The 19,386-nt window shown below is 48.2% G+C and overlaps 1 protein-coding gene across 6 annotated transcripts in view; it reads right to left on the reverse strand.

Moving 5' to 3' along the window:
- The window catches only part of RAB4A (RAB4A, member RAS oncogene family), a 95,962-nt gene extending 82,883 nt beyond the window's left edge, over positions 1-13,079 (reverse strand). For all 6 annotated transcript variants that reach the window (XM_060286282.1, XM_060286284.2, XM_030839620.2 and 3 more), the window contains exon 1: positions 12,843-13,079. In XM_060286282.1, the coding sequence (XP_060142265.1) occupies positions 12,843-12,873 (31 nt within the window). In that variant the 5' untranslated portion in view covers positions 12,874-13,079. The remainder of the gene's footprint in view (positions 1-12,842) is intronic.
- Positions 13,080-19,386: the final 6,307 nt, after the last annotated feature.

Raw genomic sequence — 19,386 nt, forward strand, 5'->3', positions numbered from 1 at the left:
ACAAACTCTAATTTGGAAAGATACATGCACCCCAATGTTCATGGAAGCATTATGTACAATAGCCATGATATGGAAGCCACCCAAGTGCCCATCAACAGACAACTGGATTAAGAAGATGTGGTATATATGTACAATAGAACATTCCTCAGCCATAAAAAAGAATGAAATATTGCCATTTGCAGCAGCATAGAGAATACTACACTTAGTGAAGTAAGTCAGACAAATATTATTGTGATATCACTTGTATGTGGAACCTAAAGAATAGTACAAATGAATCTATATACAAGACAGAAACAGGCTCACAGACATAGGAAATAAACTTATGGTTATCAAAGGGGAAAGAGGGAGGGAGAGGGATAAATTAGGAGGTGGGGCTTAACAGATACAAACTACTATACGTAAAATAGATAAGCCACAAGGATTTACTCTATAGCACAGGGAACTATACTCAATATCTTGTAATAACATATAATGGAAAAGAATCTGAAAAAATATATAAATGAATCGCTTTTCTATACACCTGAAACTAATACAATATTGTAAATCAACTGTAATTCAATAATTAATTAATTAATTAAAAAATCAAACAACCCAATTAGAAAATGGGCATAAGACATGAAGAGGCATTTCACTGAAAAGGAGATACAAATGGCAAACAAACACATGAAAATATGTTTAAGGTCATTAGCCAATAATTAGAAAAATGTAAATAAAACCATAATAAGGTATCACTACACATTAACAGAAAGGCTAAAATAAAAAGTAGTGACACCACCAAATGCTGGCCAGGATGTGCAGAAACTAGATCACTCATACATTGCTGGTAGAAATATAAAATGGTACAGTGAACTGGAAAGTAGCTTGACAGTTTCTCAAAAAAACTAAACAAGCAACCACCAGATGACTCAGCAACTGCACTTCCAGGCATTTATCCCAGAAAAATGAAGACTTATGTTCACACAAAACCCTGTACATGATTGTTTGTAGCAGCTTTATTTGTAATCGCTAAAAACTGGAAAGAACCCAGATGTTCTTCAACAGGTGACTGGTTAAACAAATTAGTACATTCAGACCAAGGAACAGTACTCAGCAATAAAGAGGAGTGAACCGTTCACACATGCGATAAGCTGCATGGACCTCCAGAGGATTATGCTGTGTGAAGAAGTCAATCCCAGAAGATTACACACTGCATGAGTCCACTTACAGAACACTCCTGAAACAGATGAACAGATGAGCGGTTGCCAGGGCCTAGGGAGGGGTGGGGGCAGGGAGGAAGAGTATGTGCCTCTAAAGGGTGCAGGAGAGATCTCTGTGCTGATAGAAGTGATCTGTATCGGTAGCCATGGCAACATCAAAATCCTGGTTATCTTACGACCGTTTTGCAACGTTCCCACTGCGGGCAACAGGGGAAAGGGTCCGTGAGATCTCTATTTTTTCTTAAACCTATGAATCTATCATGATCTCAAAATGAAAAGTTCTATAAAAAAATGAAAGGATAGGTGGTATTATCAGACAGTGTTTCTGTAAGTTGACTCTGCAGATCCCACACTGAAAGGACCACTGAAGGGTGTGCTTCAAGGAGGACGTGGTACCCAGAGGGAGGGACCGGCAGGTGAGATGCGAGGCTGTGTGTCCTGTTATTTTCCGTCTGGAGATACATGTGTTTGGTTGACACAGACACAACCAAGCACCACAACCGGCAATGACTTATTCCCTGTAAGTGACAAGGATCCAACTTACGAAGCGTTTCCGTTAAACTCCTCCTGTTGACGAGGGGCTCTGGATTTCACAGGCTTCCTCGGAGCTGAGTGGCATCATCTACAAAACCTGGCACTCTCTCCTCGGGCGTGAGGCTGGCTGGTTTTTCACAGCAGTGAGGCTTTCACTCACGAGGCCCATATCCATGGGTTTGGTAGAAAGTGCGCTCGCTGGCTTTACTGATTTCTTTTGTTTTTATGATCTGCGTTTTTGTGTTTTTTTCCCCCTCTTTCCTTGCTGGAAGTTGGATGACATGCACATTGCATATCATGTATGTTTTATATGACAAGTGTACAGTGCTTAACAGCTACAAAAAAGGCTTACCAGGAGCAGGTAACTAGGCATGTTACAGAGTAATTTATGGGGGGATGTGTAGGGCACATTGTTAGGTTGTATAAGATAACTAATTGTGAGCTAAGTAATCATGTCTACTTCAGTTGGATTTGATGTTGTGTTATTACAGTGGATGTCACTTTGCTCAAAATCACAAAGAAATTTTTTGCATCCGACTTATGATCGTTATGAGGGTTTCCTCAGAATGAGCGAAGCTTGAGGGTGGGGGAAAGAGCATACCCCAAAATAGAAAACCTAAAAGGGATATACGCTACTAATGTATTTTTAATTTTGCATGAGAAATGTTAAATGAGGTAACAGGAAAGGTATTGAATAATTAGAAACCAGTCTTGGGCAAAAGTCAGTCATTGAGGAATACGGACAAAACTGGATCAGGAAAAAATGGCCTCCGCTGAAGCAGCTAACACAAAGCCAAAGGATTAACTCCATGGGGGAAACCTCATTTGGAACCTACTGACTTGTTTTTTTTTTTTTTTTGCGGTACGCGGGCCTCTCACTGTCGTGGCCTCTCCCGTTGCATAGCACAGGCTCCGGACGCGCAGGCTCAGCGGCCATGTCTCACAGGCCCAGCCGCTCCGTGGCATGTGGGATCTTCCCGGACCGGGGCACGAACCCGTGTTCCCTGCATCAGCAGGCGGACTATCAACCACTGCGCCACCAGGGAAGCCCTACTGACTTGTTTTTACACTCATTTCAAGCAACCTCCAATTTCCCGGACCACAGCAGATCGGCAGCACATGCTACAGTATGACTGTGGCTACAGGGACAGTAACGAGTGACGGGGAGCCGGGCACCGGGCCAGAAAGGGGCACTAAGAGCCCCGCACATCCGCTCCACCACTGACCTTCAGCCTCAAGAAAATCAAGTCACGCTGAGTAGACCAGATGGCCTCTGCCTTCCTTGTTTCTCCAAGCACTGGTTCTGCTTTTAAGGTTTCCAGAGGTCAGAAAGGAAGCAAAGGTGGATGACAGCCTTGACTGCGGGATTCATTCCGTGTATTCCACTTCCTGGCAGAAAAGGCGCTGGGACAGTGGGTCGGTCATCTGAGAAGGGGTCCTGGGTTTCCGGCTTAGGGACCAGCTGGTCAGTGATACCAACAACTGAGGTAAGAAAGCCTGAAGGTTCTGAGGACGTATCCATGTTGTGGGTGCAGATTCAGAGATCACACTTCAAATGCCGACGACCATGGAGGAGATCTGGGCAGGTGGCTCCTCTAAGTGCTGTGAACGGAAGCTCGGTAAGGTCACCCCCAGCACCCCGAGGTAAGCCAGGCCACTGGAGCTAGGGCCGAGGGTGGGCTGCTGAAGGGCGGGGGATGCGAGAGGCTGCAGATAAAAAGCGCTGGCAGCTCTGACCAGAGCTTGGCTGGGATGGAAAGAAGGGCCAGGTCAGTGAGGGGAGAGTGCAGTGTGGATGCCAGCAGGTGGGAAGTGACCAGCGGAAAAGGGATGACTGGTGACACACGTCCCTAAGCCTTGAGAGATGAGGTGTGAGGCAGGAGGCAGGGCTTAGTGTCCGCCGCGACAGAGACCTCCTTTCTTGAGACAGCAGGACCAGGGCTAAGGTAAGGTGTGGAGGTGAAGACAGGCGGAGAAGGGGCGGCAGGGCAGGGAGTCTCCTCGGCACGGCACCTTCCTCTTCCTGTCACCTGGTGGAGGTGAGCTGAGGGCTTGAGATTAATGGAAGTTTAAAACAGCAGATGCAGAGGAAAAGCGAGCCAGCCAGGAGAGAGGGAAGGGTGGCCAGGCACCCCGAGCACCCAGCCGGATGCACAGGCCATCCGTCTACAGAGGTCTCAATCGGAGAAGAGCTTTGCCCGCAGGGCAGCGGGCAGGGCAGATGGTGGGGAACCGGGGCCGGGGTCACAGCGCGCGCGCAGCTGAGGAAGAGGCGAAGGAAAGGCGTGGGCGCACGTGGGTGCTCATCGCCCCAAAAGAAGGGGCTGGAAGGGCCGGGAGCCCGCAGCTCCTAAGGGGGAGGGCGGGGGAGGGTGACCGGGACGGGGCATGTGACAACGTCCAGAGAGCAGCCGGGGACGTGAGGGCCTCAAAGTGGGGGCAGAAGAGAAGGCGGAGAAGGGGACAGGCAACGACATCGAGGAACTGAGAATCCAAGCGGGGACCCCGCCGTCGCCCAGGGTGGACGAGGGGCTGTAGTAGAGAGCGGGACCCCAGACCAGGGGACCTTGGGGGGTAAGGAACAGCCGCGAGGACACCAGGGAACAGCAACAAGGAGGACAAAGTGCCGCACAGAACATCAGATGACATGTAGTGCTTCCAAAAACCAGTTCTGGTTCACTGGGCAGCGGGAGTCAAGCAGCAAAACCCGTGGTGGAGCGTTGGCTTAGGCGAGGCGGCCGGTCTGGGCGGCAGGAGAGCAGTGACCTATGGATGGCGGCGCGACAGGCGGCGAGCAGCCTGGCTGGTGGCAGCGGCACTGGGGCTTTGCCTGAGCCTGAGTTAAATGACGGCAGAGAGGAGCTGTGACACGGTGGGTTTAACATTCTCAGCACAGACCCCAGGGGCTGCTCAAGGTCACGGACAGGCTCTGAGACTGTGCGGACACGCTCGTGTGGGTCAGACCCACTGGGGGCCTGAGGTTCCTTCGCAGGTGAGTGAGCCTGGCCAGTGACCCAGCATCAATGCCGCAAGTTCTTAGGTGATACCTACTTGATGTAATAATATGAAAAAAAAAAGAAAAAAAGAAAAGGAATTCTCCTAAAGTAGAAACTGCCCAGAAAAGGAAGTTGGCGGCCAGTGAAGCAGACACAAATGAAGAGACCTAATAAAAAAACAATTATCCTTAACCAGGAAATAAGTTTGAATACTTTAAAGAGTAGAATGTTAAATCTGATTGAGGTATACCAGAGGATAAAATTATATGAAGAAATAAGGGCAAGCTGTTTGTCAAAATGTTTCAGAGAACACTCCAACTGGGGTAATGAAAAGAGAAAAGTTGAACAGTAATTTCTGTATTTGAGGATTCATACAGAAAACGTGTCTTTCTGAACTACAACTTTGGAGCAAGCCTCGAGTACCATAACAGTATCTGCAATTTTAGAGATTACACAGAAATGAAAGCACCCCATGTGAACGGGAAAGGTCTCCGGCATTAGTTGAGAAGGTACAGGCTTCAGCGCCCACCTCCCAATTGTGTCCTGAGTTAGAGATCGATTCTGACTCGTATCAAACATCCAGTGTGTGTCTAGCACATGCACTAGAGCAATGAGATCCAGGGGGTCATCAGTGACCAGAGACGAAATGGAGGAGAAGGATTTCAAAATTACGTACAAGTTTATGACAAAATTACTCAAGGTGTTAATTTATGAAAAGCGGGGAAACAGCAATGGCCACCAAATAACTGACTTCCATTCCCCGCCCCCCGCAAAGTATGAGTGGTTCTGAAGGTAAATGTTATTAGCCTTCAAAACACCAAATATTTTTATCAGCTTCACAAAGACAATGAGAACTAAGGTCAAAGGCAAGTATATTGTGTCTGCAAAATAACAAGAGAAATTTCGCTCTTCCTAAGAAGATCAGGTTTTCCCATCTGTGCTCGCCCACGGTGGAGGTCCGTGCTCTTTCCACAACTCTGCTGCGTCCTCCCCATTGGAGAAGGGACATCTAAGTCTGTCCTCTACTTCAGGAAAATCACTAACTGGAAGAAACAAGTTCAAACTGAACCACAGCTGACATGTTTTGGAGACTAGGAGGCACTGCTGCGGTAGATGTTGTCTGCCTAACAGCCTTCCCCCAAGGAGCCACAGTAATCTCGGGAAACAGGACCCCAGAACTCCAGGACAGGCGCTGTTTTTATAAACCGATTCCCAGGCCCCTTCTCCCTTCCTGAGACTGGATTAGAAACACAGGTTTCAGCTAAAGAGAGCAAGGTATTACCCTGCCTGTAACTGGTCCAGGGCAGGCACTTGACCTAACTTGGCCCAATCAGATGGAGATGATGGACTTTATTTCATAAACACGGGAAAGCACTCCTCTTTTCTATGGATGTAAACAAGGAAGGGTACGCAGATTACAAACAGTAGCCGTTTTCTGGCTCAGGGGATGAGGATAGTACAGCCAGAGGAGAGAGATGTTAAAAATTTAGGTCCTTGCTGACATGGCTGAGCTTCTGAATCAACCAGCCCTGAAACCTCATCTATAGCCATTTTCAAAAATACATGTTCCAACTCAACAAGAAGAGTGCACTAGAATGAATTCCGACAGACCAATACCTGAATAAAGTGCTCTAAAATGGAAAAAAAACACTTTCATATTACCTATGCCACTTGCAGCTGGAAACCTTCCACCTGAGAAAATGACCAGAAGAGCTAACAATCCATTATCTATTGAACACAAGTTTTCTTTTAAGCATAATCTCTAAAAAATTTTATTTTTGATCATGTAGAGTCAATTTATAATCAGAAGGTGGTTAAGTAAACATGGATTTAGAACGAGGTGAGTGCATTCAACGAATGTATTTAATAACTGCCAACTGCCGGGCATTTGAATGTTTGGTGAACACAGATTCCGGTCACCTGGTGTCTGGCCCCAGGGTGGGAAGAAGTCTGCCTGGGTGCCCCAGGCCCCAGGGCAGGGTGCCAGCCTCCCTGAAGTGCCTGATGGACACACTGAGGCCTTGCACCTGCAGGCCAGCCAGCTGCTGACCATCATGTTCTCTCTGCAGGTGCAGTTACGTTCAAATGGGCAGCAGTCAAGGGCTACTGCCCCGGAAACAAAGCAATGGTGCCTCTGCAGCCCTCAGCTCCAACCGCTGGGAGCTGATTTCAGATGTGACTTCCCACGGGAAGTCCATTCTCAAAAAGGATGCCTGTGTGACCTCTTTGGAGAGGTTTTAATTAGAATTGCATTTACATTACATACAATGTAAAAAACTGGTAGACTTCTACCATAAAGAAAAGAGTTAAACTACATCTTCCAGTCAGCTTTTCTATTCATCCTGACATTTTGTTTCACATCCTGTAACTGAGAGGAAAATATACCACCTCCCCAGTGGAATCAAAGTGAAGGTTCATTCAACATTCTCTGACGGCTGTCCAGGGGCTGGTCACAGCATGGGGGACAGAAAGTCATGCAAGCAGTCCCCTGCTTTCAAAGAGCTTATGGTCTAGTCTTGAAAGAGATGTGCTTTGCCACCATCAAGAGTTGACTGAATTGCAAAATCGATCCGCCAGTCTCCACAGGCAGCAAAGCTGGGTGTTTATTTTATGAGGACTCCTATCATAACCCGTGTAAGCAAGTGAACCAGAGAAACTTCTGTAACGAAGTGAGCATGTGGCACGTAACAATATTTTAAATTACAACAAAGGAGGGAAAGATGCTGTGTTTTTAAGTCCGCAGTCTCTTCTGGAAGATTAAAACTTCACATTTGAAAAATGGTAAACCTCCCTCTAAAATACATCGTCTCATTCATAAAGTACCAGCACTTCATGAATGGTGTCCCTCCCCCCATTTCTAAATATGAGCTGCTTTTTATGACTTCTTAACTGCCCAAAACACAGCATACAAGAGAAATAGGAAGAATCAGAAGGCCAAGGTCACTATGTGTTGTCATATAAGCAATTCCTGTTCTGTAGCGTAGTGCAGGGCTGCATCTAGCTGTGGCAGAGCAATCAAGCATGAATCCCCAGGTATCACAACCGTCATCATCAGTGATTTATTTACTGGCCAAATCTCTCTCAATGTAAACTTATTTTTGTTTAGAAAGCTTAGTGGGGATTACAACGGAAGACAATTTGTAGACAGTGCTCGTTTGACTTATGTGTTGTGCTGTAGTACCCTATCCTTTACATCTGCCTTGCTTGATCCGCCTTTAGACAACAGTATCCTGCACATCATTTTAGCTTTTGATTCATATTCACAGCTACAGAGAAGCAAAAGTCTTCTTTAAACACATGGAACTCAGTCCATTACCAAGATGAGACTGGCAGAGAAAGCTGTGACGTCCAAAGACCAGTGTTACAGACAGGACACAGAGGAATCACAGGTTTTCCCTCAAACTATTTCCACTGGCGAGTATTCTAATGGATTTGTTAGAAATGCGGGGAAAAATCTATTACATCAGCCTGAGCAATCTCTAATGGATGGTTTAGGAGAAAAAAAAAATCAAAGAAACTTCAGCTTTCTTCTCATTCCAAAAAAATATTCAGAGCAAAGATCATCTCTTAGGCAAATGGGTACCTGGGGAATAGCAACGGGTAATTAGTTGGGTTTGGGACATGGGGTAGGCTACCTCTAGGCCATCCACATGCAATAGGTAGGTAGGGAGTTGAAAACAAGATATTTAGCTTGAGGGACTGATGTGGCTAGAAATATTTAGGAGACTTCAGATAAAGGCAAATGACAGGCAAGGATTGGAATGCTTTATAGTTCAAATGACCATGAAAAATTCTCATAAACTTCTGATTTTCCAAAGAACAATGTTTTCAAAGTTCTAGGGCCTGGAGGCATTGTACAGAATAGTGTCCTGATATGCAGTTGTGGTCCTTGGACCAACAGTGCATGCACAGCCTGGGAGCTGGGCAGGTGCAGAAGTGAATATGCAAAACCAGAATCTGCATCTTAACACACCAGGGGGCTCGGGGCACATGCAGTTGAGAACCACGGTGGTTGTAGTGTTTCCCCAAACTTTGGTTCTTGTTCACCAATTTTCAATGGTGAGAAAAAGAAAAATACAAACATTTAAAATGATAAATGTATTCAATTTAGAGAAATGTTCTTTATTCTCATGTTATATGCTTCCTTTGTTGACATTTTTTACATGCCCTGTCTAACAAAACACAGTAATGGCAATTTAGGTGATTTCCCTAACAGCAAGTTTTTTCACACTTCATTGGAACCAGATGACTCTGAAGACGTTATTTCCTTTGCCTAGAATGTTCTCCTCACTCCACTTTGCTTTATCAAGCCTGAATTTCTCCCTGAATCATATTTTGACTACCAACCCCTATGTATTAGTTTCCTACTATGGCTGCTGTAACAAAACGCCACAAACTGGATGGCTTATTTTGTAGTATCATAGTTCTAGGTTAGAAGTCCAAAGTCAAGGTGCTGGCAGGGCCAGGCTCTCTCTGAGGATGCCAGGGAAGGACCCCTCCTTGCCTCTTTCTAGCTTCTGGTGGCTGCCGGCCATCCTTGATGGTCCTGGGCTTGCAGTCACATCACTTTGACTTCAGCCTGTCTTTACATCACATTTTCCCTCCATGTGTCTATATCAAATTCCTCTCAACCTGTAAGGATGCCAGTCATTGAATGAGAGCTCACCCTAATCCAACATGACCTCATCTGAACCTGATTACATCAGTAAAGACCCTATTTCCAAATAAGGTCACATCCACAGGTTGCCTGGGCTTAGGACCTGAACTTGAACATACCTTTTAGGGGACACAATTCAACCCACAGCAGCCTATAGTGATAACATTCTAAAAAGAACATGTCCTGATAATTCTCAAAGTTATATGTCAAATGTTGTAATACTTTCAAAATAAAGCACAAAATAAAAATATTGAGTATATACTGTATCACTAATAAAACTAGTATATGACCAACAATTTGTGTCCTGGCTTCATAAATTGTTGTCACTGTAGAATGCATAAAGTCCAGTGTGTACAGAGATTTGGCTTAGACTTTTCCTCACTCTCAAACTGCCTCGGCCCTTACTTTTTTTTTTTTTTTAATTTCTAGCATCTTCTACACCAGGGGTCCCCAACCCCAGGGCTGCGGACCATTACTGTCCGTGGCCTGTTGGGAACTGGGCGGCACAGCAGGAAGTGAGCGGTGGCGAGCAAACAAAGCTTCATCCACAGCTCCCCGTCGCTCCCCGCCGCTCCCCGTCGCTCCCCGCCGCTCCCCGTCCCTCCCCGGCGCTCCCCGTCACTGGCATTACCGCCTGAACCCTCCCCGCCCCCTCGTCCATGGAATAACTGTCTTCCACAAAACCGGTCCCGGGTGCCAAAAAGGTCGGGGACCGCTGTTCTACACCACTTACGCTTCTCAGCTCCTTTCTGAACATCACTGCTTGATACTACCTATTCAAATCGTTCGTTCTGTCTCACAGATCTTGGTATCATAAATTAAAGGCAATTTCTGATCAGCCAGTCTGGAGCTCCTTGGGAAGCCCCAAGCCATACTAAGTGGCCAGAGCATTAAGAATGCTGTGGATCTAACAATGTTTGGGAAACACTGTTTCGGTTTAGGGATGTTCAGAGGGAGGGTTTCAATCAGAAACCTATGTGTTCGAGATTTCAATGTTGTATTACAATATTAAGTAAAGTATTACATAACATATGTTATTCATGTGGTTGGTGCTTTCAGAGCAGCAAAATACTGAACACTATTCAGTCCCTGGCAGATGAAATACTGCCTTAATAAGCGAAAAGGCAAGTAGACAGAGCTCATTAACAGTACACTGGTAAGCAGTGGTTCTTTATGTTTCATCGTATACCTGTCAAGCTAGAGAGACTCCTTTTCCAGAAGGGAGAAAATGAGCACAGAGTACAAAGGAATTTAAAGATTAGGCAAAACATTCCTTTACCAGCCACCTAACAGGCAAACGTCCAGAAGCAGGGAACCTGTTTTCCTTTTGGGAACCAATGCTGTGCCAATCTACCAATGATAAGTGAAGGTGATAGCTTAGGACTTGGTCTTGGGTGACTTTTATTTTGGGTTGGCACTTTCAAGTGCCACACTTGCTCTTCCTAAAACTAATTTCTATGAGTTTCTTCTACTAGAGGGAAGGATTAAATTCAGTTAGTTAAAAGTAAAAAACAGGGCTTCCGTGGTGGCGCAGTGGTTGAGAGTCTGCCTGCCGATGCAGGGGACACGGGTTCGTGCCCCGGTCCGGGAAGATCCCACATGCCGCAGAGCGGCTGGGCCCGTGAGCCATGGCCGCTGAGCCTGCGCGTCCGGAGCCTGTGCTCCGCAACGGGAGAGGCCACAACAGTGAGAGGTCCGCGTACCGCAAAAAAATAAAAAATAAAATAAAAATAAAAAACATATTTGGAAGGTACCATGAAATAAGAACACTAAAGGTCAAAGCCTGATGAACAGAATCTGATCAGTTAACCTGTGATGCTTGATGAGCTCTGTCTGAAGTGGAGATGCCAGATTTTACCACGGTTATTGTTTCATATGACACAACTGAAGAACAAAATCTCCATCTTCCCATATTCCTCCTAACTCATAACCCCACTTGGTTTCCTACTTGGACTTTCCACCCCTCCCATGTGCTCCTTTCTCCGGGTCAGAGGAAAAAACAAAGTGTGGGCAAAGGAGCACTTGAAAATAAAGAAGAAGCAAAAGCATAACCAAAACTTGCTGGAGAAATGGATTTTCTTTAGGAAATCTGACTGTGGTTCTCTACAGACAGAGGCAGACCACGTGGATGTGACAGGTGCTGTAGCATCAGAAGCTCCCATGACACTGATCCTTACAAGCCAGGGACGTCCTGTCGGACTTCCTAAGCCTTCTAGGAACAGCCATCCTGCTCCCAGCGTTACCAAGAACAGGGCAGGTACCAGTCACAGGAGTGGCTGAAGGTGAAGCAAATGCCCAGGGGCCAAGGGGCCTCAACCACACTCCTCTAACCGGGACCCTGGATCCCTCAGGGCCTGGGTATGTGCACACTGGTTAACGCCTCCCTGGCCTGGGTCTGGGTCAGGTTTCTTTCTAACATACCTTCAGAGACCACATTCCTTCAGAACTCCTGCCTTAAGTTTTTAACATTCATTAGTATCATACCTGGATTAACACTGTATCCCCCCCCGGACCGTAAACTCCCTGAGAGCAGAGCAGTGCCGGTGGGTACCTTGTAGTGTTGTAAACCATGCCGGCCCATAAAGCCGGTCCACACCTATCTGTTGATGGGAAAGGGGGCAGCATGTCAGGACACACGGAGGAGACATGACTGATTTGACGAGAAGTAATGGTTTTGAACTGGAGCCCCTCCCTGGGACTGCAAAGTCCAAATCAGACTTAACCTGAGAATGCACACATCTGAGAGTGATTCCAGACTGGTGAACACCTCATCAACCTTGATACAAAGCAGAAGTGTACTATGTTGTTTATTTTTACCACGCAGGACAAAAACAAACAGTTTATGAATTGGGAAGGCTTTCGTTTATTAAAAAAAAAAAGTCTCTCTTGGGTGCCTTCAGGTGTGGGTGCTACAGAGGAAGCAAAGATCAAGCAGACTGGGCTGTGCTTCGGAGGTGCTTGTGGTCTTAAAAAGACACATTTATAAAGAGCCATCACGCAGCCTGAAAAGTCTCTGGAAATAGAAATGGATGAACTTGCCTATCGATAAGTCCTTGTAATTTCAGTGCAAAGGAAGACTTCCAATCTAGGAAAGCTCAAAGCGCAATAGCCGAGGAGCACACTCAACTGCAGGCGTCGCCTCAAGTCCTTCACATCCCTTGCTAGGGACAATATCGCAGATAAGCCGAGTCTCCAACTGGCTTCCCAAACCCTGACTACTGATATCAGACTAAGAAAGGGAAACCCTACCGGCGTGAACGCGGAGAACCAGCAAGAGGACCCTCGGAGAAGCAGATCACGTAGACTGGCCACACTCGGCCGGCCGGCGCCCCGGCACTCGGATCCGCGCCCCGCCGCCCGCGCCCACCCCACCCCGGCCCGCAAGGCCAGGCCCCCAGCACCCCACCCCGGCCCGCAAGCCCGGGAACCCGCGCCCCGGCCCGCGCCCCCGCCTCGTACCGTAGGTCTCGGACATGGCCGTCTGCGACATCTTGGGAGCGGCTCCGCCTCTCGCGGGGCACCGTCTGCAGCTCCGCCGGGCCGGCGGCAGGGAAGCCGGGTCGTCGGCCGCACCTTGGTGGGGAACGCCACGGGCAGAGGACCGGAGGAGGGAGGGGCCCGCGGTCCCCACGGCAACTGCCTGCCACTCCGCGGCTGCGGCCCCGCCAGACTGTCCGCTCCGCGCAGGCGCACGGCCCCGCCCCCCCACCGGTCAGGACGCGGCGGAGCGGGCAGGGGAGGAGGGAAGGGGCGCGAGGCCCGGCCCCCAATGTGGTCGCGCGTGCGCGCGGGGAGGCCGGGGCGGGGAGGGCCGATGGGCGCCGAGGATCCGGGGCGGCGCGCGGGGAGGGCGGCGCGCGGGGAGGGCGGCGCGCGGGGGGGGCGGCGCGCGGGGGGGCGGCGAAGGGAGGGCGGTCCGCAGGCCTGGGGGTGACGGGGTGGGCACAGGGGCTGGGACAGCGGGGTCCTTTCTCGCGCAGAGGAGGCAAAGTGCCTGCACTGGCGAGGAAGGCAGCGCTTTGCCAGGTTGGTCGCCTCGGTAAAGGCTTGGTCGTCGTCATCTGGGGCGCTCGGCCGGGGAAGGACTTCCTCCGCGCTGGAATGATCAACCCGGGGACGGGGTGAATGTGTAACTAGGAGGCCGTGCGTGGCCTCAGGTGTCCAGCTGGAGGCCAGCCCTGCGGGCGGGGAGGCAGGCTGACCTGCCGGGGCCGTCGCCGCTGGGGCCGAGCTGGCTTCTGGGGGAAACTGACAGAAGCTTAGGACGTACCGGTTCCAAAAAGTCCCCAGAAGACTGTAGACGTTGGCCCCCCCTGCACCTCACTTTAGGGAATGTGGCCTTTGGGCAGGAAGCATCTCTGGGCTCTCAGCCGCGGACGCATTTTTACGGGTACGAGTCGTTGGTTGAATATTTTGATTTAAGGAGCACAACTGAATTCAGAATCCCCTTTGTTGGAAATGCAGCGATAAACATTTACTGAAGTGATTTTTGGTTGGGATTTTGCTTCATCGGAGCATGACCAGGGCCACGTGGTATCTCATAAGACCCAACCTTGTTCAAAAGACACAGTAGAATACTAAAAATATGCCCTGGCTAAGCTCCCAAGCGACTTGGATGGTGGGGAAAATGCCAGGAAACGCATTTTATTCAAGCCCATGTGGCTTTGTCCTCCAAATTGGCATCAGACCTTCCCGAGATCTTCCCCTCCCCTCCAAAGGCTATCTGGCTCGGCATTTTACTCTTCTGTCTGATGCTAGCAGAAAAGAGATATCCTTGCTTCTAAATCACAGAGGAGGCCCCATCCTGAAATGTGGTGCGAACTGTAATTTCCTGGAATTCTTTTGTATATATCCCTTGTTCAGTGGCTGGGACACTGTTGTTTTCTCATCTGGCTTTGTGCAAGTTAGGTTTGATTTGCACTCCTGTGTATAGCAGACTGACTCTGATTAGAGCTATTTCAGAGGAAAGACAGTGATCCCATTCTTCACATCTAAGGCTTCTTCCTGTCAGGAACTTCTGTGGATAATAAGAAAGGAATCACTGAGTTATCGAAACTGGACCTCATGATTTGTGAAACCTGGACAGAGTGATAGAAATTAAGCGACTGTTTCAAAGCTGAGAGCAGTTCTCTTTACTGTGGAAAACGAATGCTTAGATAGGCCTATGGAAAAGACTATTTGTTTTGGGAAAACCACCCAGAGAAGCCATTTTTGTTCTAGTTTGCAGATACAAAGCCGCATATCACAACTTGAAAGGGAAGTACTCAAGAGCTGAGGTTGGAAGGAGCCCAACTTCCTTGAATAATAATGTGAAAGATGATTTGCATCTCAGCAGCGTTGGATCTTTGAGAGAAAATACATTTCTCCTAAATATTCTTGGAGACTGCTTTGATTCTGAGGTACCATTGATTGTGTGGAAGGGAAACTTACTGCAAAATTAATTTGTGTTCTCTCCAGTTATTCTCTCCTTTCTCTTCAGGGGAGCCTTCCAAAATCCTAGGCACATCGGAAATTTGTCTAATGGAAATGAAGGGAGAAGGATTTCTTCCAAAGTAGGTCTTGCCCACCCCTCCTCAGGTCAGTGGGCCTGGAAGCACCTGGTACTTTCCTTTTTGCTCCCTGGCAGTGTGTCACATTTAACGAGCAATTAGGAGCCTCAGGGGCTGCAGCCTCACAAGGAGTCCTGTACCCCAGGACTGGCAGAGGCCCACATGGGTAGGGGCCGTTGAATCTCTGGAGGAACCAGTGGGGACAGATGGGCTCCTAGACAAGGGTCAGACCTAGAACGGCGGCCTGGTCCCCTGGAGGGGAGCCTTAGAAAGGGCTCAGGATGAGAATCCAGCATGACCCTGACATTCTGGGGGGCGGTGACACTGGGAACAAAGGGACGTGGCATCCTTGGCGGGGGCACTGGTCACAGTCTCTGTGTCACTGTGATTTTCCTTGATAACTGAAGGAGGTGGGGGACAGGAGCCAACCTGTGTCTGAGTATTCGGGGACTCAGCAATACCTGGGTGATGCTGTGAGAGGCACTGAGCTCTGCACAAGTCGGTGGAGGCTTGAAAGGGAACCTTAGTTAGACACCCAGGCTGCTGACACTTGTGACACGTAACTCATGTCTTCAAGGTGGAAGAGACCTCAGAGGCCACTGGACAGGTTTGCCTTCTAGTGCCAAACAGAACTTCCACTGTAATGGGACCTGTGTGGTGTCGGGGTACTCAGTCAGGATGGGCTAAGTTAGCTGTAGTAACAAAGGTGTCCCAACATGCATGCAGTCCATCTCTCACTCAGACTGCCTGCTGCACTCATGCTGGCAGAAGCTCAGCTCCACCTGGCATTGGTAGACCCAGGTGCCCCAAGTCTCAGCTACACACATGCTCCTGCTGTCTCTTGGGCACCACATGCATTAGCTCGTGAGGACCCCTTCAGGAACTGATAGAATCACTTTCATTGACATTTTGCGGGACACAGCAAGTGACGTGGCCACACCTAATGTCAGAGCGCACAATGTCGTTACTGCTGCAGAAGGAGAGAAGGGGGTACGTGGAGAGATGTGACATCCCCGCCGCCCAGGAGGTCTCGCCTGTGCAGGCAGCTCATCCCGCTTTTATTTTAAACAACTTTGTTGAAGTATAGCTGAAATTTAAAGTACACGGTTTGATAATTTCTGGTATCTGTGTACACCTGTGGTCACTACGACTGGGGTGTCACTGCTTCCAGGCCTTTAAGGTGGACAGAAGCATTTTTTTTTACGATTCTCTTTTGCCTGCTGTTTGCTTATTAGGAATAACTGCTTGTGAGGTTATCTGAGTGGTTGCGTTAGGGTTTATAACCGGGTCTTCGCCTCACCACTGGCCACCTGCCATTCCTGGCAGCTCACCCCCATTCTCCCCACCCGTGCTGCTGGGGATCTTCTACCCCCATATTTCTCATACACCCCACATATGCTGTTACTATTTTTGCTTTAAGCGGCAATTTCCTCTGTTTTTAAAATTGTGGTAAAATACACATAGAACTGACCATCAACCATCTGCCTTGAAGAGTACCGTTCAGAGGCATTCGGTCCCTTGGTATCCGTGGGGGAATTGGTCCCAGCAGCCCCTGCAGATACCAAAATCCATGGATGTTCAAGTCCCTTAGATAGGATGGCATGGTGCAGTTGACCCTCTGTTTCCATAGTTCCACAGCCACAGATTCAACCAACCACAGAGAGAAATTTCAGTCCATGGTTGGCTGAATCTGTAGATGCGAAACCCATGAATATGGAGAGTCCACTGTGTATTTATGGAAAAAAATCCATGTATAACTAGACCCACGCAGTTGAAACCTGCACTGTTCAAGGGTCACCTGTATTCACATTGTACGACCATCACCACCCTCCATCCACAGAACTCCTTCTATCTTGTGGAAATGTAACTCTGCACCCTCCGCTCCCATTCCCCTCCCCCTGCCTCCTACAACCACCATTGCATTTCTCGGTCTGTAAATTTGACTGCTCTGGGGACCTCATGTGAATGCAATCACACGGTTGTCCTTGGTGACAGGCTTATTTCACGGAGCGTCATGTCCTTCAGATTCAGCCATGTTGTAGCATGTGTCAGAATCTCCTTCCTGTATACTCCACTGTATGTTTTTACCACATTTTCCAGCAAATTCCCTTTTCAATAGGTTTAAACAATAAGACCCAGCATCTCGTATTGAGCCCATAGGTAGCATATCTAGGACCCCTCAGCCCTCGGTGTGAATGCACATCTCCACTTGCTGTCATTTCCCTTTTGCCTGAAGGACTTCCCTCAGTGGATCTTGAAGCACAGGTCTGTGGCTGATGAATTCTTTCAGCTTTTGTACATCTAAAAAAATTTTTTTTTTTTTTTTTTTTTGCGTTACGCGGGTCTCTCACTGTTGTGGCCTCTCCCGTTGCAGAGCACAGGCTCAGCGGCCATGGCTCACGGGCCCAGCCGCTCTGCAGCATGTGGGATCCTCCCGGACCGGGGCACGAACCCGTGTCCCCTGCATCGGCAGGCGGACTCTCAACCACTGCGCCACCAGGGAAACCCTAAAAAAATATTTTTTTATCTATGTTTTTGAATGATATTTTTGCTAAGTTTCAATTTCTAAATTAATGGTTTTTTTTTACCCCTAATAAAATGTTTTCTGGCTTATGTTGTTTTTGATCAGAAGTCTGCTGTCATTCTTATCTTTATTCCTTTGTATGCACGGTATCTTTTTATCACTGCCTGCTCTTCAGATTTTATCTTTATCTCTGATTTGAGCAGTTTGATTATGATGTGCCATGATGTGGTTTTCTTCATGGTTTTCGTCCTCCAGTTTCATTACATTTCTTTGTTTTGTTTTATGTGTGTGTGTGAGTTTATAGTGTTTATCAGATTTGGACAATTTTCACCCATTATTTCTTCAGATAGTCTTTCTGCCCCTCCCCTCTCTTCTGCCTTGGTAACTGCATCACACATGTATCAGGCACTTGAATTTGTCCACAGTTAACGGCTACTCTGTTTCCTTCCTGGCCAGTCTTTCTTTCAGTGTTTCATTTTGGATAATTTCTATTGCCCTGCCTTTAAAGTCACTAATCTTTCCTGCAGTATTTCATCCGCTGTTAACCCCAGCCAGTGTATTTTCCACTTCACATATTGTAGTTTCATCTCTAGAAGTTCACCTTGGTGTGTGTGTACCATGTTCAGTGCTTGGTCTCACCTCTGGCATCTTGAACCTATGGAATATGTTCTAATAATGGTATTCATGTCATTTTCTACTAATTTTAGCATCTGAGTCATTTCTGAAGCTGTTCCTATTGGTTGGCCTTTCTCCTTGTTGTGAGTAATGTTTTCCATGCCAGGTAATTTTTGATCGGATGCCAGACATTGAGAAGTTTACTTTGTTTATATATGTAAGTATTGCTGTACTTTGTTCTGGGATACAGTTAAGCTATTTGGAAAGAGTCTGATGCTTTCAGTCCTGTTTTTAAGCTTTTGTGGGGGCCCAGAGCAGCATTTTGCCCCATTACTGAGGCCAACACCTTCTGACGACTCCACCCAGTGTCCTTGAACTTGAGGACCCACTGTGGTTCTGGACTTAGGCGCTCTCCTGGGCCCTGGGTGGGTGCTGGGGATTCTCCCCTCCACTCTCCGCAGGGGACCCTTCCCCTGGCCCCAGGTAGCTTCCTTGCAGGCCTGTGCGGGTCCATAGATGAAGGCATGAAGGGACCCCTGGAGGCTCTGACCCCCTCTCTGCACAGCTCTGCCCCTTCCTCACTGGGCCCCGAGGACTCCCGCTCTGTCTGCCCAGCTCAGGGGTGCTGCCTCCTCCTCAGGCTGTGATCTCTTATCCCCACTCACTGCCTCATTATTGATCGCATCCAGTCGCAGGGCTTTAAATATCTGGTAAAGTTGATGCTGCCAGGTCTCCTTCTTGCCTGGGCTTCTGTATACAGTCGCTTACTTGATATCTCTTACTTGAACACCTATTAGGTTTCTTACTACTCACAAAATAAACCCCAAACATCCAACGTTCTCAGCAAGCCTGTGCTCTCTGCAGGCTCTCCTGTCTCAGCGAACGGCAGTTTGCTCAGGACAAAACCTTGGAGTCCTCAGCTTCGCTCTGTCACTCGTGCCCGTGTTTGGCCATCAGCAAGTCCCCCTGGCTCCACCTTCAGAATCACCTTTGCCCACTGTGCTGCCCCCTCACCCACGTGCCCCTAACTGGCCTCCCTGCTGTCTGCTCTCCCACAGCTGCTGGAGCGAACCTATTAAAATGTAGATAAAAACAAAAAGAACAATCCTTTGAAGCAGCCAGGGATGGGGGGGGTGGCCACGCTCTGCTCAGAACCCTTCCTCTCATCACTTCCCAGGGCTCTATCTCTCCTCTGATGCTCTCCTCCCCCACCCCCACTAGTCTCATGGCTCTGATCACATAGGCCCCCTTATTGTGTCTTGAACACACCAAGCAGGCTCTGGCCCCAGGGACTTTGCATGTGTTGTTTCCTCGG

Source organism: Globicephala melas, chromosome 16 (assembly GCF_963455315.2).
Source record: "Globicephala melas chromosome 16, mGloMel1.2, whole genome shotgun sequence".
NCBI lineage: Eukaryota > Metazoa > Chordata > Mammalia > Artiodactyla > Delphinidae > Globicephala > Globicephala melas.